We start from the raw sequence: 23,765 nt of genomic DNA on the forward strand, positions 1-23,765 counted from the left end.
CCATTTGCAGGTGGATTTTTCTCTTCATGCATATATTTCCGCAGGTCTCAGTAAATTGGTTTTCATCAGCTGTGCCCCTCCCTGCCAGTGTCCCAGATTTGCCAGAACCTATGTGTGTAATGAGATGCTTGGTTTGGTTTGGTTTGGTTTGGTTTATAGGGATTCTGGGCTCCCCTCTGGTTGCAGCTGCAGGTTTTTAAATCAATTACAGCCTAGGTAGCAAGAGGTTCAGTACAGCACTCTGCTGTCTGTTCAACGCTTGTGCCAAGAAATCAAGAGGTCCCAGGCACGTCTCAGGAAAATCTGTGGTGTTTCAGGGGCCTACGGTGAGTTGCAAATCTTGATGGATGGTGGGACCAGTCTGCAAACAGCAGAATGGCTTATACTGTGGGTTCAGCAGGAAAAGAAGAAAATAATTCTCTAAGCATAAGATGTGTTACTCCCTTATCCTAGTTCATCAGGAGATCTTAGCCACACACATCAAGAGACAGACCTTGGGATTTGTGGAAGAGAGCAGGAGAGATGGCAGTCTTGTGGCTCTGATGCCTGGCTCCTTCCGTGTGGCCAGGCTTTTTGCAGCTTTTTGCTCTACCTTTCTCCCTCTCTTGCCAATGTAGGGAAGAACACTGGATATTTAGAAAATACAAAGTTGGCGAAAATGTGGTGATGTCCTCAAGGAGCTTGCCTTCATTTGCAAAATGAGGCACTCTTCATTAAAATGCAGGATGAATGTTCTGTAGTAGAGCTATAAGCAAAGTGCCATGGGACTGCAGGGGAGAGAGCTAGATGATTCAGTCTTTCTTCTTAAAACATCAAAAATTTTTTTTAAGAAAACAAAACAAAAGAAATACCAAAGAGCTTCAGAACTGTAAATAGTTAGCCTTTCTCAGGAACCCTCTTACACTGTTGGTAGGAATGCAAGCTGGTGCAGCCACTCTGGAAAACAGTATGGAGGTTCCTCAAAAAGTTGAAAATAGAGCTACCATACGATCCAGCAGTTGCACTACTGGGTATTTACCCCAAAGATACAAATGTAGTGATCTGAAGGGGCACATGCACCCCAATGTTTATAGCAGCAATGTCCACAATAGCCAAACTATGGAAAGAGCTTAGATGTCCATCAACAGATGAATGGATAAAGAAGATGTGGAATATTATGCAGCCATCAAAAAATGAAATCTTGCAAAAATCTTACCATTTGCAAAGACATGGATGGAACTAGAAGGTATAATGCTAAGCGAAATAAATCAGTCAGAGTAAGATAAGTATCATATGATCTCACTGATATGAGGAATTTGAGAAACAAGACAGAGGATCATAGGGGAAGGGAGGGAAAAATGAAACAAGATGAAACCAGAGAGGGAGACAAACCATAAGAGACTCTCAATCTCAGGAAACAAACTGAAGGCTGCTGAAGTGGAGGGGGTGGGATGGATGGGGTGGCTGGGTGATGAACATTGGAGAGGGTATGTACTATGGTGAGTGCTGTGAATTGTGTAAGACTGATGAATCACAGACCTGTACCCCTGAAACAAATAATACATTATATGTTAATTTAAAAAGTTAAAAAAGTTAAAAAAAAGAAAAAAAAAGATATATGAGAACCTTAAGACAGATTATTTATTTTGGAAGACTTTAACATTGAGTTTTATTAAAATGTATAGAGAGAAAGAAAAAAAGTAGTTAGCCTTTCTCAATATATTAGGCTAGATTTGGGTAATTTCTGATTTTTTTTTCCACAACTTTTTTTTTTCCAAATTTTTTTCATAGCTTTCTTGACTTTGGCCCCAAGAGGGATTCTATATCCATCTATGACTTTGGAAAAGTCGTGTCACTTCTTTGGTTCTGTTTCTTTATCTGTAAAATGGGGATAATAATAGGGCTGATATAAATATTAAATGAAATAACGCTTAGCACAGTCCCTGGATGATAAAAATGCCCATAAGTGGTAGCATAAAATTAATATAATTATTATTTTCATTAAGTTTTCACTTATAATTATTGTATTTGTTTTCATTACTATCAGTTCAGAGGTGAAGCCAATGTAGAACATTAAAAATAAATTGTTGCTTAAATTGACTTTTTCAGAATATCAAGACAGGAAAAAAAACTGTGTGAAAAAGAGAATATACATACGTACTATTGTAATGCTGATAATAGTTATTCTGGTAATTTCTTATAAAAACCTTATAAAGTAGGTTGTTGTTCTTTTATAGTTAATAGAAACTTGCTTAATTATACCAGATCTTGTAAATGAACAAGCTTACAGTTACTTACTGGTTTTTAATTACTGATCTTTTTTCCCTCAATCTACTTTTCTATAGGAAGAGGGAGATAAGACTGATAATTTGAATAAATACCTTCTATTACCCACCTGGCATAAATTATCACTTGACTGAGGCAAATGATCAGGTGATGGTTTGTAAGGTCGATGTAAAGACAGCGCTTTGCCCACTGGCTTCTAAAGTCAAGGGATGCACAGACATATATCCTGGACAGTCAGCTTCTGTTGTGCCTGGATTGCAGTCGATTTTATCGATTTTTTTTTTTTCAACACAACAGCTTCAAAAGGCTCTTCTGCCCCAAAGTAGCTGATCTTTTCAAATCTTTGCTACTTCTTCCTGCTAAGACTTTCAGATAACAGGGTAAATGCAATTCATAACTGAAAACTTTAGTTGATGAGAAGATATGCTAGAATATGTTTAAAGGTTTCACAATACATAGGCACGTAGAGTTGAGCAACTCCTTGGAGAGATTGTCCGATCCAACCTTCTCATTTTACAGCATGAACTACCCAAGGTTACACCATGAGTTAGTTGCAGAGATGGGAAACCAGGAATCCCAATTTTGATTTCTTTCTTGGTACCTGTGTTTTTCAAAGTGTGGATATGTATTACTATATGCAAAATTATTTTCCTTGGCATGGAGAATAATTTTAGGTATGCACAAATAAAGTACTGTACCACAGAAGCAGAAGATCATTCATTCCCTTCCAACTCCCTTTCAATCTTTCTGGTTATGTCAAGGATTGTATGCTTTTGCTGCTTTGTCTTTAATCTTTCTCTACTAATCTCCTTTGATAACAAGGGAGCAGACCTCAGGCTTAAGTTCCTCTTGGAATTTAATAAAAGTGTTTTGTTTTTATAGTATTGATTGTTACACTTACCTTTCATCTATGGCAAGCAATACTGGTTTTCCATCTGAAATAGCAAATTTTTCTTTTAAAAGAAAGTAAGCAGATTAGCATGCAGCTACTTTATGAAAAAATATTAAGTAAATAATAGTGTAGGGTGTAAATTATGAGCAGTACATGGTAGGTTTCACATTGACAAAAATAATGGTTAACTTGGAAAATAAATGGCTGAACCCTTGGAAAATATTTGATCCTGCCCTTTAGAATTCTTTTGGCCCTTTGAGGATATATATGGCTGAATCCTATTGCTTTCTTATTCATGTCATACCTTTTTAAGGTATCAGCCAGAAAAACAATTATTAGATTTATTTTTTTTTAAGATTTTATTATTTATTTGTCAGAGAGAGAGAGAAGAAATAGAGAGTGAGCACAAGCAGGGGAGGCGGCAGGCAGAGGGAGAAGCAGGCTCCCTGCTGAGCAAGGAGCCCATTGCGGAACTTGATCCCAGGACCCTGGGATCATGACCTGAGCCAAAGGCAGACGTTTAACTCACCCAGGCATCCCCAATTATTAGATTTAAAAGGAGAACCTAAAACTACCCATATACCAGAGATGAACTCAGATATGTCTACAATCCTATTATCGGTAGCTTTCCTACAAGCCAAAATGCTGGATTGGTAGCCAATTTAGTTTCAGTGTGTAGGTAATTATAAATTATAAACTGTATACTGTTGCATTTATTGAGAACAGAAACTGGTTTTATTTTTCAAGGACTGATGTTCTATTTTAAGATTCTATTGTAGACTTCATTCTTGTTTTGTTTTCCCCTTCTAAGAAGTTCCTTAATTTCTCATTATCTTGCTGTTCAATGAGAGGGTGTGAATGGAATAAAAAGGTGGCAAAATGCAATTTATCTAACATTGTCCTACTGTTATCACATTTTAAAGATTAGAATGTATGGAATGAATGGGTTACAAATATTAAAGTTATCCATCAAAGGGAGGTATAGTTAACTTTCCTTTAACCTACAATTTACGTATATCAAGTGAATACATGAAAAGATGTACTACGTTATACTATTGGGTGATTTTCCCATTATCCTTAATGGCTAATCTTCCAATGTTGCTTATTGTGTTTACCTATTCTCTGAAGCAAAAGTTCCTGTTTTACCTATAACTTAGTTAGCCAAATATCCTGGAACTCTGAAGATCGGTTACTACTAGCCTGGCATGAGCTTTCTTTTCATAAATATCACTCAGAACTTACTCATTTTTCTTCCTGCTGTGGGCCGCCTTCCACTGACCATCATGTGTTTTTCTTTCTTTCTTTCTTTTTTTTGTGGAATGCTCTTTCAGTGGAAAATTCATTCTCATTTAGACAACTCTGGAAAAAAAAATGGGGGGGAAGGTGGAGTCAACTTCTGGTGACTTATGGGCAGTTAGAGTCAAATGTTTGAAAAATGGGCTTCTGAATCAGCAGAGATTTTACAAAGTGACCGGTGGACCTGCATACAGATAGGTAGAGCACTGAGATGCCAAGAAATAATGCTACTTCTCTTGCATGTAGCTAATAAAAAGACTGCATTGCTAAATGCAGGGATAGGAAGGTTAATGATGATACATTCTTTTTTAGTATCAAAGATTAACATGATAACTTGCATATTAAGGTTAACTCAGACACACTGCTAATGGAAGAGGCATACAAAATTAATTTCTACAGCACCTCGTAAATGAGGATCACTCACTCTTCTCTGGCTGATGCTCTTTGTCTTGGCAGTGGGTGCACTTCAGTGCCTAGTGGGGCATCTTCAGCCCCTGAGGAATTTGCAGGGCTTGGGGTGTGTTCCCTTCAGTCCTTATCACTGCCAGTCCTTCTCTGGGTGAAGGGAAACCTGCAGGTTGTGACTTGGCAAGGATTTTGGTTTTAATAGTTAATGAGACAATGGAATTGAGCTGAAATGAGAAGAGGGTGGAAGGTGGGAGAAAGAATGAAAGAGAGGAGGGAACAGCTGCTCTCTCTTCATGCAGAAGATTCTCCAAGTTGAGTGTGGGACAGCATCTTTGGGTGGCCACTGTCTTGAGCCCTGTCGAGGACGAAGGCTCAGCTGACATAGGAAGGCAGGCTGAGATCCGGTGGACTATCTCAGGCAACTTGCTTGACTTCCTCAAGCCTCACTGTGTACACCTGTTGAAGGGAAGCTATTACCTTCCACTGTAACAATATATATTTTGTAACTTTGGTGGAATTTATCTATAGTGAAATACACAAATCTTAAATGTACAGCTCAGTGAATTTTTTACTTATGTATCCAGCCACACAACCACCACCCATATCAAGATACAGCATGTTTTTACTACCTAGAAAGTTACATACAGAAATTAAAACAAAAATAAACAATAATGATTTGCACTTATATAGTGCTTACCATGGTCCAGGTGTGCTGGTCCAAGTGCTTTACACATATTATTTTATTCTTTAAACCTTGTGAAGGGAGGAGCTCTCATTTTCTCCACTTTACAGATAAAGAAACAAAGATACAGAGAGATTCCTGCTCTTATCCTCCACCATTGGCTCTGTAGCACTCATTGTGTGGCCTGGTCCTTAGGGCATCAGTGGAATGAGAATGGAGCCTCCTTCATGCTGACATTTCTTTGCATTCCTCCTCTTCATAGTCCACTTAATCACTATGCCTTGCTTGTCCTGGGCTAGTAGGCTGTGCATGATGCTCTAGCAGGAGAGTCCTTAAGGGAAAGGGCCAGACTTCAGCTATGTTCCATCCCAGTTTCAACAGTTGGGTACATTATAGGTGCTCTAGAAATAGTGGTTGACTCTTGTTGCCAGAAAACTCTGCCCTCCAACTCCTACTTGCTCCTATTTAGTAAAGTGACAATGTTGACAAGTGTATTGGTTACGCCCCCTGGGCAGTTTGGGCTGCTTAGCCATCTTTGGGCTCTTTCTAAACCTGTCTTTGTGATGATCTAAAAATTTCAAGTGAAAATCCCTCATGTTTCCAAGCCCCTTTGAGCTGCTTTGTCCCAACATGTGTCCCCAGACATCCTCATTCAGACCCCAGGTGTTGCTACTTTTCCTTTTCCATCTTTACTTTCTTCTCCTCCTCTTCCTTGTCTTCTCTATCTTCTTTCCCCTCCTTTTCCTTCTCCTTCCTTTCCTTTCATCATGGTCTTCACCAAATATTAGTGAGGTGCTCTCTTTTAAATACACTATAATAGCCATTATAAATGCTTTTTGGGATGCAGCCATGTTCAGTGCATCTTCATATAGTTGAATTTATGCTTACCCATTTGTAGTAGATCATTTTGAGACACATTTAGCCAGCTGTCCCTTTGACATCTCCATTTGAATGTCTTACAGGTACTCCAACTCAACATTTCCAAAGCTGTATTCATTCTGTTCATGAAAACCTTCTCCTCTTCCATTATTTTTCTGCCAGTCATTTGGAGCTAGCTCTCAGATTTTCTTGTGCCTCATTGGGCCTTTGAATCTTCTTATATATGCCTTGAATTTGGTCACTTCTCTCTATCTTTGCCATTTACATCCTGGTCCCATACACCTCTGTGCCATTTATGATGCTTGACATTTTCTAGGCAAACAAATAAATATTTGTTTGCATGAAAAATAAATGAAAGTGCCATGTAAGGACAAGCGCACAGTCCTGAGCCCTCCTCCATTTGTTGTTTTTATGTTTTGCATAGATATATGACACAAAGGAACCGAAGCCATTAGCTTTTCTCAGGTTCTTCTCAGAGTTAAAATTCCAGTCTGATGTCAAAAGCAGCTAAACACTACTAAACTTTAATGTAGACCATTAACATTAACTCAGTATGAAAAATTTCTTTAAGAATTTAGTACCAGAAAAAATCTGTTTCTCTTACAGAATTAGTTCTCTTCTACCTTAATGACCAGCAAACTCTAGAACTTGGGTGATTTCCTTTATTGCCCTGTTTATCACACGAGTGAAGAGCTACATTTTATGGGCACTTGGAGCCCTTATGTTAACTTTTACATTGGCATGTCATCTTCTTTCTTTTTCTTTTTTTTTTCTTTTTGGAGTAAGTTAGCATGGGAAGAAATACATAAAACTAATAATGAATATATCAACATGTCATGCCTGAAATAAAATATAAATGTTAATTTCATAGGAGTACAGTTTGAAGTTCATCAGCAGGGACCGAACATAATTGGAAATACAGTGTGTTTCATTTTATGCATTTTTTTATACTGTTCCTATCAATTGACTGGTTCTTTTCTTTATTACACTTGGACTGCCCCAAGGATAAAGACCATATATTGTCTTCCCTTTGTACAGAAAGCTTATTACATGTTGCTGACTGATATTTATTCTGTTTACTTTCTCCTGTCTCACATCTTAGCCCAGTTTCCTCTTCATTGGCTTCAGAGTCCAAACAGAATCTCTTTGATCCTCTCATTAAAATATTGGGCCTAAGTATGTGATTCTTTTTTTTTTTTTTAATGTGATTCATTTCTTAAATCACTCTTTTGCTTTGGGCCTTCCAGGGGAGAGCTCACGTGGGCTCTGTTGCAGGAATGGAAAAACTAAGCAGGCAAAAGCCCCCACCCCCTCAGGACTGTCTCTGTTCTCTGCCTTCTTAGCTGAGTGCTTTTAGCAAAGAAGAAGAGGCCAGAGGAGAAATTCTCCCCATTTCCACTTTTATTTGTGGGGGGTAAAAGGCAGTGATTTTCCCCCCCTTCTTTGAAGTTTGCTTCCAATTATTCAGCTTGTGTGAAATATATTACACTTCTCTTTTTTTCCCTTTGTAATGAGCAACACTGGATTTTAAATGTGTAGGGCTGTAAATGAGAGGGGCCCCAGCCTCCTCTCCTCTGGAGCTGTTATGGGGAAGGTGAGAGGAAGAGAGAATCAGATGATGATTGGAGACAAGTACACAACCATTCCATTTTGCTAATGCTTGAATCCAGGAGAATTTTCTCATTTAATTCTCTGAAATGAAGGGCCCCTCTGTTAGCCTTAAAATGTAAACAAGAGGCTTTTAATGTGCACTTTTCCCAGAAATGGAATGCTGACTGCTCATATTGATCCAAAACATTGCTGTTGGTTTGTGTTCTTCTTGGTATTCTTAAGTTTTGTGATGGCAGCAATATAGGATTGCTCAGGGGGCGGCTTGAGGATTGCAGGCAAGTGGCATTATTATTCTAAGTTGCAAACAGAAATGTAAAAGGATGTTCAGAAAAAGCTTGCCTGAGCTCTCCTTTAGTCTCTCCACATACAAAAGGGAACATAAAAATCCAAAGCGTATATCCCAATCATTTCAATTTATATCTACCTCTTGGAATGCAGTCCTCCGAGTTTGGTATTTCAGACAGAAGCGCACTTTGTTTGAATAATGCAGGTAATAGCTTCAAATCCATTTCATTCCAGCATGCCTGGTCTAGGTATTTTGTCAAGTGTATATGTCAGCTACAGCTGAAGGAAACTGAAGTTCCAATGTGCTTTGCTTTGGATCCCAAAACTTCTTAGGCATAGCATCAGATCCCCACATCTCTTTATACTTAATAGCTACAACTGAATTTGTATGATGTCTTATTTGGATCCTCTTATGAATTAGGCATTTTAATCCCCAGTTTTAGAGGAAGCAAAATGACCTATCTGAGGCCACACAGCCTACCAATATTAAGGCTGGGACCCGGACCTAGGTCTCTGGACACTCGATCCAGAGTTCTGTCCACTTCCCATCCTTGCCTCTGTGATGGGGTAAAGCCAAGAATGGGAAGGTATTGCTAGAAGGGCTGCTCAGGGAAGGTGGGAAGGTGAAGAAGCACACATACAGTGCTCCTTAAACATCCCTCCCCCAGCCCCCAGCTACTGTCACTTGGTTTATTCAAGAACAGCCCAGAGTAATAAATATTGCAACAACTCAACACTAAATAGAGTTCTGATTCTGAGAGTTGCCCTCAATGTAGGCAGACCCGGCTCCCTCTCTGAAATCAGCAAACACTCATTCATTCATCTAATACTTATTAGGATCCTACTGTGTGACAAGATTGTTCTAGGAACTGTAGGAGACAGGACTTGATTGAGATTAGACATCTTGCTCCAGGCTCTCACTGTCTCCTAGGAAAAGGTAGTGAATGGTTTGAAAGTCATGATTGCTGTTTGCTAACCAACTGTAGTGAGGTGGGTAAGCTCAATCAATTGTAGCTCAAGAAAATGGTTGGTTGAATTAACAAAATGAAAGTGAATGACTGAACTGAAGGTTGAATCATCAAGTTGATGAATGCTCATCATTGTTTACGATTCCAGGACTGGAATTTGTTTGTTTTATTCCCCTGGGACCCTAACCCTTATTAAAACAAAACAACCAACCATTAAATCAATCAACCAGGATCTTGGATTTTCTATTTCAGGCCAGCTTGAGGGAGCTAACAAATTCAAAGGGTGGCTGCCTCGTGCTGGCAGAATCTAGGAGTTGGGAATGATTGTCTGCACTCATGCACATGTGAGTGGAGCTGGAATGGTGCTGGCACTGAAGCCAGACAAGTCTATCTTGGAATCTTGCCTTGGTTGTGGTCATGCTAGCTAAGTGACCCTGGGTAAGCTAAGCTGCTTGGAGCTCCTATTTTCTCATCTGTAAAATGGGGTAACATAATATATGGAACAGGTTTTGGTAATGATTAAATAAATTCTCAGTGTGGTGCCTGGCACCGAGAAGGAGTTCAACATATGTTGCCTGTCTCATACTTAATATCCCCCTCTCCCATTTCCTTTCATTCTCAATAGATTTCTGGACAAATGGTTTCTACCTTTTATTAAAACGCATTTGTTATAATGACTCCTACTGCCGAGAAAACTCTGAGTATACCACTGCAAATTAGCTCAGAAAGAGTTAAAGGTGAAAGAGGTCTTGGTTAAGAATAGATTGAAATCCATGAAGCCAGTGAATCATGTGAGTCTCCAAAGGGCTAAGGGGTGGGGTGAAGAGATTAAGGGATCTGTGTAGCATGGTGTGGAAGAAAGGCAATGGGTCAGGGATGATAAGCCCTGGAGGGGTATGGGTGATACTGACTGTTCTAATAGGTGTCCTGAGTGCTTATAAATTAATTTGAATTCCAGGTGTCACTGAATTAGAATCAAATGGGTGCAAGGGAAGTAAGACACAGCTCTTTGCAGTCAAAAAGCTAACTTGACTCATTTCTCCTCTTGCATGAATTTGAAATGGAGCATAGTACTTTGATGGGAATCTTCCTTTAAAGATGGCCCAGATTATCCAGTATAGAGGCCACTTGATTCCACCCCAAGCTTTTCCATTTGCTTCTCCTTCCATTAGCCAGGGTTAGGAGGTGGGCGAGACAGTCTTGTAACAGGCTAAGCTACACTCATCTGGTATCGCATTGTGAATGTAATTGTTCTAAGCATTAGGGACAAATCAAATTTGGGGTCATGACTCAATTGGCCATATCTGCACCTTTATTTTCCTAAAAGCACTTTCTATGGAGCTTGATTATGGTTTAATAAGTGAGCTGGCTGGGAGGAGGCTGGTCAGCAGTGGCAGTGAAAATGATCTCAGAAAGTGCAAAGGGGTAAGTGAAAGTGCAGGTACCTGTCAGAACACACCAATTATGCCCTAATAGCTCTCAGAAGGCATGATGACAGGGCCATCTCTGCAGCCACTTCACACCATCAGAGAAACGTCAATGGGAATCTTTTCATTCCTTGCTAGTTGAGGCAATGAAATGGTCCCCATGATTAGATCCTAATTTGATAAATCCTAAAATGAATCTATTATTTTCTCACTCAACTGTCCAAAATCCATATGCTTACACATTGATATAGCACATCTAATCCATCAGCAAGACATGTTAACTCTGCTCCACGTCTCTCCACTTCTGTCTCTCGTGCTACAAACTAATCAAGCTTTCATCTTCTCTCTCCATCACTGTTACTGTAAGGAGGCAGGATAGCTTAGTAGATATGAATGTGGGCTCTGGAAGCACATTTCCTAGGTTTAAATCCCAGCTGTGTGATATTAGGCAAGTTATTGAACCACTCTGAGCTTCAGTTTCCTCATCCAAAAAATAGATAAAATGATACTCTCTTCATACAGAGAATGCCTGGTAGATAGTGAGGGCTCAATAAATATTAGAACTCTTCTTCCCCTCCTCAACAATCCTCTACCGTGTTCTGCCTTCCTCTCTAGGTCCACCCCCAACACTCATTAAAAGTACAAAAACAAAACATGTTTATTTCCCCCAAGGGTCAGACTCCTTACCATGGGCCACATGATGAGACCTGGCCCCAGCCAGACTCTCCAAGTTTGTCATCTCGTTAGTATGCTTCCCGTGTTCCATAATCTGGCCACACTTGGTCCACGTGATTCTTTCAACATGTTAGGCACCTTTCCACCCCAGGGCCTGGACATGCTAGTTCCTCTGCTTGGCATGCTCTTTCCTGAGATCTTTGCAGGCTGTTCCCTTCTCACACTCAGGTCCCAGGAAAGAGGTCTTCTTAACTGCCTCATGTGGAATGGTCTTCCCTACACGCCCAGGCTCTCTTTCTCCTGTTTGCCAGTTCCTTGTCTTGGGGGCAGCTGTCCGTATTTGTCATTGCAACATCCACTCTAGGGCACTGGGCCTCCTGTGATTGACGAGCATTTTTGTGCACAACAGCTCCAGGAGGACTTTCTGTCCCCATAGCTGGCACTGGCCTCCCTGGGCTGCCCTTAGGCTGCAGGGGCCTGTGTGCTGAGAGCACTCGCAGGGCCCATGGCTGTCCATTCCCAGGGTTAAAATACCCTAGCTGTTTTGCCCCCGTGGCCCACACTCCTTCCCGTGCTCGCTTTCTGTGATGCTTGCCTGCCTTTGCAGCCTGCCTGGCCTCCTCCCCTTGATGGTCTCTACTTCTCTACTCCCCTTCCAGTGTTTTCTGGAACACCTCTTAAGTAAGTCACCTTCATCCAAACCTCATCTCTGAGTTTGCTTCTGGAGAATCCCACCTAAGACAATTATTATGCTCTTGAATTGTTTTTGATATCCACTAGAATATAACATCCAGTAGAACAGTATCTGTTACAGTAATTATTTGATCTCTCCCTCTCTCTCTCTTTACATATATATATAGACATAAATTAATAGACATAGATTAATTCCAGCAACATATATCTCTGTCTATATCTATATACTCAAAGATATAAATAGATTACACATAGACTATCAGAGCTTACAAATTATATTTATGATCAGTGTGACATTTTTGGGGCACAAACATACATCCTCTTAATTCCAGCAACTATATATCAATCTACCTTTCCTGTCATCACTATGTTTCTGAGTGGCCAATTTCAACTTCTTATAGGGCATTTTCTTATAGGTTTAGTGCAATGTCATGTTTCATGTTAAATATAAAAGCTATGTGGTAAAAGCAATAGCTTGGACTGAAGGTGAAGTGGGTGTCTACAATAAAGTTCTGGAATTACATTTCTTCTTTAACATTCACCCCTCTAAGATACCTAAGGAGAATTTTTACAGTTGCTGAGTTCTGAAATCTCTAAATAAGCTGTGTTTGTTTAGCTGGGGAGACATATTTTGGCCCTCAGGCTTCATAAAGTGAAGATGTACATCATGGCAGATGTAGGCTGGAGGGGCAGTGAGGGATGATTCTGGATATTGTAATTAGGTGTGCTTTCAGGGAGGTAAGTAAAGTGAATCATGAGTTGCTGCTGAAGAATGTGGGGGGAAATGCTAGTAGAGTTGTAAAAGGCTTGTAACCTGATCCAAAATATGAAGTTTGTGGGTAGTTATTGATTTCCCAGTGGGTGGAATTACTTTTCTTCATGACACACTGGCTGGAGGAGGGAGGTTGTGAGAACAAATTGCTGTCTGTCAGAGGAGCTGTGTGTGGAGGTCCTCCTCCATGTCCAGCTGATCCAACCACATGGCCTCTGACACCTGAACAGAAGAAAAGCACTGAGCCAAGCTTGCACTGCTCAGCCATGCCCAGGGAGAATTTTGGGCTTCAATTAGGCATTTTCTCTGTTTGCCAAAAGTGCTGTGGGGAGGACAGGACAAGCCTTGATAACCGCAAGCTCCTCACCATCCCCCAAGAGGATTGAGCTGAGCTGAATTCACCTTTCGGTCAATAGGAACTTGGGTAAAGCAGAATGAGTTTCACCTTAAAGCCTGTAAAATATCGACTGGGGTTGAAGAATCAATTAACCTATATTGGTGATAAAGTAAGGAGCTGGCTATGAAACTCCAAGTGAAGGTTGCCACCAGCAGGTTTAGACACGGAGTAACCACACTGAGGATGTGACCAAGCCCCTGACAGATGCCTTGCTTGTATTTAACCCTTCTCCCTCTGGTGAGAGCAGGGCTTCCGAGTGTTCTCATGTCTCTCCATAGTGTTGGCAGAACTGGGATGCATCTGGGCTCGAAGATCAGCCAACATGTCCCTAGTGGGGATATAAGGTGCCAGTCTCATCTTCGTATATTTCATGAACGATCCTTTTGGCTCTTCCTCACTCCATATCCACTTTGGGGCCTTTCTCTATGGACATTGCCTTATATCCAAAGACCTCTGCTGATCCTCCCTCAGGTGCATGGAGATTGGTGTGGGGCTGGTACTGAACTGGTACGTCTCAGAAAACCTTGAGGTGTACCCCCACTACTGGAGACAATTTGAATTTAGAATGAGGGGTAATTACATCTTTCGTTTTCAGCTTCGGGCCTCGGCTTCATTTCTGAGATGATAACAAGGATCTCACTGCTCATCCCATTACACAGACAATGACCACGTAGTGTGACATATGATTAAGACAGAATTTGAGTGCTACAGGAACATAGGAGAGAGTCACCCAAGTCATATTGGGATGTCAGGGATGCTGTCCTAGGGGTTTTGGCATCTAAGTTAAGACCTAGAAGGCAAGAAGAAGTTAGGTAAGGAAAGATGGGATAAAAGTATTCTGGGCAAAGAAAATAATGTGCAAAAACTGAAGCAGGAGAGGAAGAGGCTGGGACAGTGTGGGAAGTAGAGTATGGGGAGGTAATGAAGGGTTTGGTCACAAAGGGCTTTCAGCTATGCCAAAGGGTTCACAATACTCACCCTGAGGACAATCGGAAACCACGGAAGAACTTCAAGCTGTGGGTCCTGTGGTCAGGTTTGAGTTTGGGGGAAATTCCTGCTACTGAGATTGGAAATGGGGAGATAGGTTTGGGAGACTTGGAATGGAGGATGGAGAAGGCTGGCTTGGGGGGCCAGATGGATATGACTTCATGATGGATTGACGTTGGGTTCAGAGAGAGGAAGCAAGTTGTTTGGTTGATGGTGTGGACTGTGTGACTGAGGTGCCTTCACTCTGAGACCGAGCAGAGGAGGAGCCGACCTGTGGGGAAGATGCTGAGTTCATATGTGGTTCTTAGGTGTGCTTCCCTCTGGAGCTGGGGTTGGGGCTGTGGTCACAGATGTAGTTTTGGCCCTGATGCATCTCAAAGTGATTTTCCAAAATGGACAAAGCATCTCTATTTCATTCTTTCTATGGGGCTAATATTATGGAGATGGAGGCGAGGGAAAGGACCTTCATATTTAGAGTCCCTGAGTCTTGAAATTATTGCAAAAGCATATGACACTTCAAGAGAGCTATGGATTCTGGCAGTAGCACCTTCTTCCATAGGACAAAACTTTCTCCAAGAAGGAAGAAACCAGAGCCCAGAAACACTGCACTGTCCTCTCTGCCATCACGCCAACAAAAGAAAGCTCCTTCCTGTGAAAATACAGAGTTGAACAGCTCTGCAATTTCCTAAGTGCTGGGCCAATTACAATTTGGACTTGTCACCTGGTGGCAGATCTCCCAGCCTTTGTCGGGTATCAGGTACTGGGGTAGGTTTGCAGATCTCTGATACTCATTGGCTCTGCCTATAAAGATTGATTTAAGGCTCTGGCAACATTTATCTTTTAAGCTGTTTGTGTTTGTTTGCTTGACAATCAAGCCACAATTTAGAAATGCTACTTCTTGAAGCTTTACAGGCTAATATAATTTCAGAGCTCCAATTACAAATGAGAAAAATTATTTCATCTCAAAACAGAGGAGCCAGACATTTCTGAGAAATCATAGTTAATGAGAAAATAAAGTACTTTCTGAAAAACAGGCCACGTTATTATTGGCCCCCTCAGCTAAAATTTTGCTGACTCTCAGCACCAGGAGGCTTTGTCTTGTGGGGATGCTTGGTTTTGATAATCTGTGAAGTAGAGGACTTTCAGATTGATAAACCACTGCTTTTGCTGGGGCCTGGGCTGCAGCTCCCACAACATCAGTGGTTTGTAAATAATGCAAACCCATCCACTGTCTTTCCACCTAGCAAATAAACCCTACCTCCTGCCACTTCCTCTGAAGCTGTATTTTGTGGGAATCGTAGACTTTTGGATGGGGACTTAACAAACATTTATTTCACCCCTTCTGAGTCTTTGAATACCTTCTCATCATCCCTATCCATAGGCAACTTACCTACTACTTAAATACTTGATAGGGATGGAGAGCTCAAAACCAGACCTCTCCCTGAGGATCTACTATTTGAACTCTATTTGAAGTAGAATTTAAAGTGTCTGGTGACTTCCCAAGGAGATCTTCATTAATATCTAAAATCTCCCAAGTAGCCTTTTGCCTTGGATTCATATATCTTTGTAATGGGATCTAACTGAGGATCTCAACAGAACACCAGCAGAATGAACCTTTAAGGAAAAACTTGACCTTTGTTACTACACAGCTCTGTTGTATGAACACTCCTCGTAGGTTGTCACTCCCAAGAGGTAAAAGCACCAGGTTTTTTCTTGTCTATTTACATCTGCCTCTTAACTTCTGTTGGCTCTGTTGTTGGGATGGGCTGGTAACCCCTGACCATTACCTCCCACCACAGAATAGTGATTGCCCCTTAGGGAACCTTCAATGAATATAGTAGACTGACTAAATGAATGAATGAGTTAATTAACTACCTGAATGGATTAACCCCTTATCTGGCTTTACATATCTCTTTACATATCACTCTAGGTCCTAGTGATCCCATTTTATAGTTTTAAATGATTTTTAATCTTGAGTCAAAACAGGCTATTTTAGACTTTAAGACATTGTCTTCTTATGCTATAAACTCAAGACAATTGACTGTTCTTGATCTATTTCTTACCAGCTTCCTTTACAGTCCTATTAAATCTTTAGCTTCAACAAAAGACAAAAATGTTGCATTGGAGGCTGGGACTCTAGAGGGGTAGAACCCAGCGCTTATATTCTCATTTATCATCACCTGGACTACGGTAGTGGCATATTCACTGGTCTCTGCCCTTTGCAGGGTCTCTGCCCTCTTTTCTTCCTCCAGCTACCCTCTATGCTGCAGGGACACGAATCTCCTTAAAACACATCTTTTGAGGACTCCCTTTTGCCCAGAGACCTGTGGGAGAACAAGACTTTTTGTTGTGTTTTAAATTTCCTTTATTAGGGGTGCCTGGGTGGCTCAGTCGATTAAGTGTCTGTCTTCGGCTCAGATCATGATCCTGGAGTCCTGGGATCGAGCCCCGCATCGGACTCCCTGCTCAGCGGGAAACCTGCTTCTCCCTCTGCCCTTCACCCTGCTCATGCTCTCTCTCTCTCTCTCTCAAATAAATAAAATCTTTAAAAAAATTTTTTTTAAAAAATTTCCTTTATTAGATCTTTTATTTTACTTGCAAAATTAACTTCTCAAAGAGGAAGACTTTACAATCCTTATCTAACTTAGTGAGAGAATGCAGAATTCTTAGCTTCTGGCTGGTTTTACTTGTGACAACCTCGGTGAAGGCAGAGTTGGGAAGTTAAGTTTAATCAAGTTGAGGAAGCCATTCATCTAATGAGTTTACAACTTCAAATGAACTCACCTTGTTTTTCAACATTGAGCTTGCTAACACATATCATTTCCTCTAACAAACAAAAATTTCCCAAGTTATTTGTCAACATCCTTTAGAAGATAACCTTTCTTTTTTTTAATTTTTATTAGCATCCTTTTATTTATTTATTTGTTAAATTTTATTATGTTATGTTAGTCACCATACAATACATCATTAGTTTTTGATGTGGTGATCCACGATCCATTGTTTTCGTATAACAACTAGTGCTCCATGCAGTGCGTGCCCTCCTTAATACCCATCACCGGGCTAACCAATCCCCCCTCCCCCCTCCCCTCTAAAACCCTGTTTGTTTCTCAGAGTCTATAGTCTCTCATGGTTCATCTCTCCCTCCAATTCCCCCCCCTCATTTTTCCCTTCCTTCTCCTAATGTCCTCCATGCTATTCCTTATGTTCCACAAATAAGTGAAACCAGAAGATAACCTTTCAAACAAACTTCTGAATGAACATTGCATCAACTTTCTTTACTCCTTTTAATAAATAGATCTGAGCAAAAATTCAAACTATAGTCATAAGCTATGGACCAGGTATAGATTTAACTTAAATGTTATGGTAACTGGTATGTAAATATTATCCTGTCTTTTCCCTTGTCTCTCTAAGGGAAAAATAATGGCTCACCCAGTACATTTCGTTGTACTCAAAGTCCTCAGCCAATAATTTCTTGAGTCCAAGTTAAATATTATTAAACCTGTGGCCTATGATTTCACCTTAATTTTAAGCAAAGCTGAATCAAAATTTTGGTTGCCTATAACTTTGTTTCCATAGAGCTATAACCTTCACCTCCCACTAAATTGAAGAACTTTCCTTTTAAAAATTATCTTCCATTATTCTACTTCCAAAAGCCTATTCTGCTTACACAGACCTATGTATCCTAAATCCCCACTCTTCCTATGTCAGTGCCATTTACTCATCAATGATCATCTCAAATAATTTATCTTCCATTCATTCAACCAAGATTTACTGAGTTACTACTATGATACAGGTACTATGTTAGGCACTTGAGATTTAGTCTGGCTCTCATGGAGCTTACACTTTGGTTGGATGAAGGGACATTAATTAATTATACTAATTAGAATTTAATTACAAACTTACATTGGTGCTCTGAGAGAAGGGACACAATTCTATCAGAGCCTATAAAGTCTTACATGAATCTTCTAACCAGAGATCATTTCTCCCATCTGAAGCCCACATGGTATTTTATGACTCTACCAGTTGGGATTCTTTGGTTGTGAGCAACAGAAACCTACTCTGCTAAATTTAAGTAAAAATAATGTATTTGGAAGATGGGGAGTAGTTCATAGAATCAGAGGAAACCTGGGGAACCAGTCATTGGAGAGGAGAGACCCAGAATAGCAGTGGGAGAAGAAGCAGCAAGCAACCATGGGCAGCCTCTTCAGGGCACTTCCTACCGACAGCTGAGCTCCAAGAAAGATTATATTCTTCATCTAAGAGCATTCTGGTTAAGAGCACAGGCTCTGCAGTCAGACTGGAATCTACCACATACTAGCTATGTACACTTGGGTACGTCCTTCTGTTTCCTCATCAGTGAAATGGGGAAATAGTGGTATCTATCTCCCAAAGTCATTGGAAAGATTGAATGAGGTAATCCATGCAAGACACTTAAAGCAGTGCCTGGCACCTTGTAAGCATTCAGTATGTTAGCAATGGCAGCAATTGTTGTTATTAAAGTTCCCTCAAGATTCAGATTTCAGGGGGTCATCCTAATTAGGATTAGATGTCCAGCCCTTGTCCAGAGAAGGGCAAGCAGCCTCATGAGAGTATTCCTAGGATTATATTCCACAGCAGGGTGCCTCCCCAGAGTGAAACCAGGGTGCTGTGCTGGAAGAAGGAATAGATATTGGGGTGACAGAACAAGAGATGTTTTCTTCTTCATCCCACCTTTATCTTATTCTATGTTCTGCCATTGTTCTTTGTTTTTGCTGCTAATCATCACTGTCAAGATTTTACGTGTCTAATGGGTGAGAACCTTCTCTTACTGCTATACTTCTGGAAAGAGAGTGCCTTCCTCATCAAAGATATTCAATACCTGTTTGTTATATTGAATTAAAATGAAATCTTGGTGTATAGGATTTACATCTTAGCTCCAGAAGCTGAGTGGATGGGTGGAGGTAGCTTGAAAAATTGGGGGAATATTTTTTGGTCCTTGGAAGTTTTGCCATTTTCAAGAGAAATACAGAAACAAAGCTGTGTAGGATTTCAGAACTTTCTAGAAATTTCCTGAGACAGCAATGCTAAGAGAGATACCCTTTTTTGTGAACATTTTAATTTATTTAAAATGAAAACCATTGTGCACAAGGATACAAGTGAAAGGTTGTTCACTTTTGTACTGTTTGTGCCAGTGAAAAATGTTCATCACTAGGGCTATGACTAAATAAAAAAAATATATCCATAATAGAGAATACTATACAACAGCTACATATAATTAAGTTGATCCCTATTTGTAATACCATAGAAAGTGCTCCAGGAAGGTGAATGTTCCAATAGGTAAGTGAAGAAAAATCAAGGTACAAAACAAGATACAGCAGAATCCCATTTTATGAAAAAGACACAAAAACAAAATGACATGTATGTTTTATACTGATACATATGTGAAATTATAAAAAGATCACAAAGTTTTATCATCACAGTATAATATATCTTACTTAAGTGGAGGCCAAATCAAAATGATACTACATATTTTATACTGGTACATTTTTATATGCATACACGTACAGAAATTGTATATGTATGTATATATATGCATATACAGTCCTTTTACACACATATGTATGGAATAAAAGAACTGGTTTCCTCTGGGGATCGAGTGTTGGGGGAGGGACTGGAATTGTGAATGATGTTCTAAGGAAATCTTCACCTAATCTTTAACATTTAAATTTTCTTACAAGGAGAATATATTCATGAATTATTTATTTAAAGAAAAATTATCTAGAAGGAAGGAAGGAAGGATGGAAGGAAGGAAAGAAAGAAAGAGAGAAAGAGAGAAAGGGAGGAAGGAAGGAAGGAAGGAAGGAAGGAAGGAAGGAAGGAAGGAAGGAAAGAAGGAAGGAAGGAAGGAAGGAAAGAAGGAAGGAAAGGAATGGAACTACAGAATGAGGATGCTCAAATGCCTCTGAACTGCCTTCCTTCCAGAATGCCGGGACATTCTTCTTCCTGTCATCACCAAAGAACTGAAGGAGCTGCTGGAGCAAAAGGATGAGATGCAACACCAGGTCCAGGAGAAGAAGTACTGTGTCGAACTACTCAACAGCATTTTGGAGGTCCTCAGCTGTCAGGATGCGGTGAGTCCTCATGATGATGTAGATGTCCTGGACTAAGACTAGCACTGAGCTGATTAAGCTCTAAAATATTGATGCTGATGAATAGCAGTCGAAGTCTAAAGATAAAAGTCGATGGCTTGCTCAGCGGGCCTACTTTTCCAGTGATTAACCCCCATGGCTGTGAAGGATGGCTTGGGGATTGGAGTTAAGCATGTAGCATTATGTCACCATATTTATTGTTGGACAGGATTTCTCAGGGTGTAGGTATGGATGTATTGCAGACTTTTTAGATGACTTGTCCATTTACTGAAACCCTTGCTTACAGAGGCAGGAGGGAGGCTTTCCTATGCCTACACAGTCAAGAAAACCCTCTTATCTGTTTTTTTTAGCTGATTTACTTTGATTTTCTTTCTTTGGTTATCTCTTGCAATGGTGAAAATGCTTAAGGCTTTTTCTAGCTGAGCAGATTGCGCAGGCCTAGACTCTAGAGACAGGGTGAAGAGTGGGATGGTGGTAGGGAGGAGGCTATGGCAGTGAAGCCAATGTATATTTGGTGGACATCATTCAGAGATTAGGCAGGGATGGCACCAAAGAGAAAGTTTCAGGGGAATAAGTAGAGGGCTTCCAAAAGGGCAGAGTCTGCAGAAGAGAGCAAGGGAGATAGATTAGTGGTAACAGTAAAGATGTAGAATTCTTAAGATTTGGAAGAGAAAGGTAAGGATTCTTGATTTAACTCAGGTTCATTTGGCAACCTTACCTTGCCTTTGAGTAATGTCCAAGAGCACTCCTTTCCTAGATGGGCTGGTTTCAGAGGACTAGGTAGACTTAAACAACCAAGTATTTTATAAGTATATGTATAAACATTCTCCCCACCCCTCTCCTCCCAAGAAAATTCTCAAAGAAGGGCTTCCTGGATGAACTATATCTGTGATTGGCTATCATTAGAAAACACTGCAGAGCATTCATTTTATTATTTTATTCCTTTACTGCTTGTATCCCCTAGTCAACGATTGTTATCAACTTCCTTATGTGTCTTGTCCTTTCCATTTTTGCCATCCTAATTAAGCTTCTTATCTCATTACTAGGTAAATGCAGTGGCTTGATTCATTCATTCATTCATAAATATATATGATACATCAGCTATGTGACGGGCATTGAGGACACACAAGCCTGGCCTCTTTCCTTAAGAAAATCTATACAGATTATATAAATAAGCAATTGCAACATAATGTAATGACTAAAATCTCATGGATGCATACAAGATGTACTGGAGCTACAAAGACTCTGAGAGTGTGTGTGTGTGTGTGTCTGTGTGTGTGAGTGTATGTGTATGCATTTTTGTCAAGAAGTCTTCGCAAAGGAACTGAAGCTGGGTGTTCAAGGGTGAATAATTAATGATCACAGCTACTACTTCCTTTGCTGTTTTCTAGGCACTGTGCTAAATGCCATCCAAGTGTTCTCTCTGCTCACCCTCATTGGTGCTAAGGATTATTATTCCCATTTGAAAGATGAAAAACCTAAAATTCATAGACTTAACATTCAAGGCCAGACAGCAAATAAATGACAGGGTCAAAATTCAAACCCAGGTCAGTCAGACTCCAAAGTCTGCATAATCATGGGCATGAGAGATATAAGAGCATGGTCTTTTCCCTCTCATTTTCTTCCTATCCTCCCTCTTTTTCTTGGGGGAGATGGAGAATAATAACCAAAAGATTGGGGGGCGCCTGGGTGGTTCAGTTGGTTAAGCGACTGCCTTCGGCTCAGGTCATGATCCTGGAGTCCTGGGATCGAGTCCCGCATCGGGCTCCCTGCTCTGCAGGGAGTCCGCTTCTCCCTCTCCCACTCCCCACTCTTGTGTTCTCTCTCTCTCATTTCTCTCTCTCAAATAAATAAATAAAAATCTTCTAAAAAAAATAACCAAAAGCTTGGATAATCAAGATTCACCCTGTGATATTGTCATGATGATGGTGGTGTTTTCATAAGTGCATTCACCAACCAGCTGTTGAACTTGTTCCAGTCTTTGCTATTTGATCTTTTACAAAAAAAATTAAGGGAGAATTTGGTCTTACTCTCACTTGTAGTGTAGGAACATGAGAGTTGGCTCCTCATTTCTCCAGAAACATCCTAAAGAATGTTGCCTCTTCCTGTTGAAAAGAGTTTACAGTATTTCTTACAGTTCAGTAATCCTCATATCCCTTTTCGTGGGGAAAAAAATCCTGGATTTGTTGGAATGTGCCAGTGGACCCTAATTTGAGGAACACACTTATAATGGGTTAACCATTTTCCTGGTTTGGGTAGAAGTTCATGGTTCATTTGTTAAGCAGCAGTGCTCAGGCTCTGCCCATCCCATGTGAGTGGTCTCCTAGAGTTCTGTTCTGATGAGTTGTTATCATTTTGCACACTGGGTAACATCAGACACTGGTGAGAAGAGCCTGCTGTCTCACATACCTTGGGTACTAGGGGCTTCAAAGCCGAGAAGTGAGTGGGAAGCTCTGAGCTCCCCTTGGAGGATTGTGGCATGTGGACTTGAGGTGTGTGGGAGGTGTGGTGTCACTCTTTACTGCCTCTGAGTGCATTGTTTTTATAATGACTTCTGACTGTGGGCCCTAGCCTCTTTCCTATGGTGAGAACTGTTTTTGCTGGATGAGTTATTAAATACTATTATTACCACTGAGTTTGGTATAAGATTCTGATGCTCTTGAAGAGCTTCATAGCCAACCTCTTCAGCTCATGAAGATGGAAATCTCTTTTCTTCTCAAAAGGTTTTTGTTCCACGAAGGAGACACATTCAGTAGCCATTATTACTTTGAACCCAACTGATAATCAGAAGTCCCAAAATATCTCATCTAAATCTTTATTGTTCTGGTATATAGTGGCTCTCCACTCTGGCTGCACATTTATATCACTGGAGGAGTTTTTTAAAGCAGCTGTGTCAAATCTCTAGCCCCCAGCTATTCTGATTTAATTGGTCTGGGATTGGTGGGGCATCACAATGACAACTTTACCAGGTGGTGATAATAGGCAACCGGGGAGGAGAACCCACAGCTCTAGTGCAGAAAGTCTTAAACTTAAGCATGGATCAGTATGACCCGGAGGAGCCGTAAAAACAGGTTTCTGATCATTATGTTTGGAGGATGGGACCTGATCATTTATTTTTCTGAGTTCTCAGGTGATGTGGATGCTGCTGGGCCAAGGACTACACTTTAATAGCCATCACTCTAATGTGACCTAATTTTTTTTATCTTCAGTATTCACTGGAAATGGAAGACTGGTTGGACTCATCCTCAGTCCTTTACCATCTTAATTAAAGAGCCTTTTCCAGTCTACAAAACCCAGCATCTTCCAATATGGCATTTAATAAACCATAAAATGGCAAAATCTTTAAGCACATTCATTGGTACTCATAAATTCATTGTCATGCAGTAGTGGGGACATGGCC

General features: G+C 40.5%; 1 protein-coding gene across 1 annotated transcript in view; it reads left to right on the forward strand.

The window, feature by feature from the left end:
• DOCK2 (dedicator of cytokinesis 2) overlaps positions 1-23,765 on the forward strand; it is a 386,690-nt gene that overhangs the window by 118,422 nt on the left and 244,503 nt on the right. Inside the window, exon 23 of the mRNA XM_081825805.1 lies at positions 20,199-20,347. Coding sequence (XP_081681931.1) covers positions 20,199-20,347 — 149 coding nt within the window. The remainder of the gene's footprint in view (positions 1-20,198; positions 20,348-23,765) is intronic.

Source organism: Leptonychotes weddellii, chromosome 7, assembly GCF_054177405.1.
Source record: "Leptonychotes weddellii isolate Sample4059 chromosome 7, ASM5417740v2, whole genome shotgun sequence".
NCBI classification, from domain to species: Eukaryota; Metazoa; Chordata; class Mammalia; order Carnivora; family Phocidae; genus Leptonychotes; species Leptonychotes weddellii.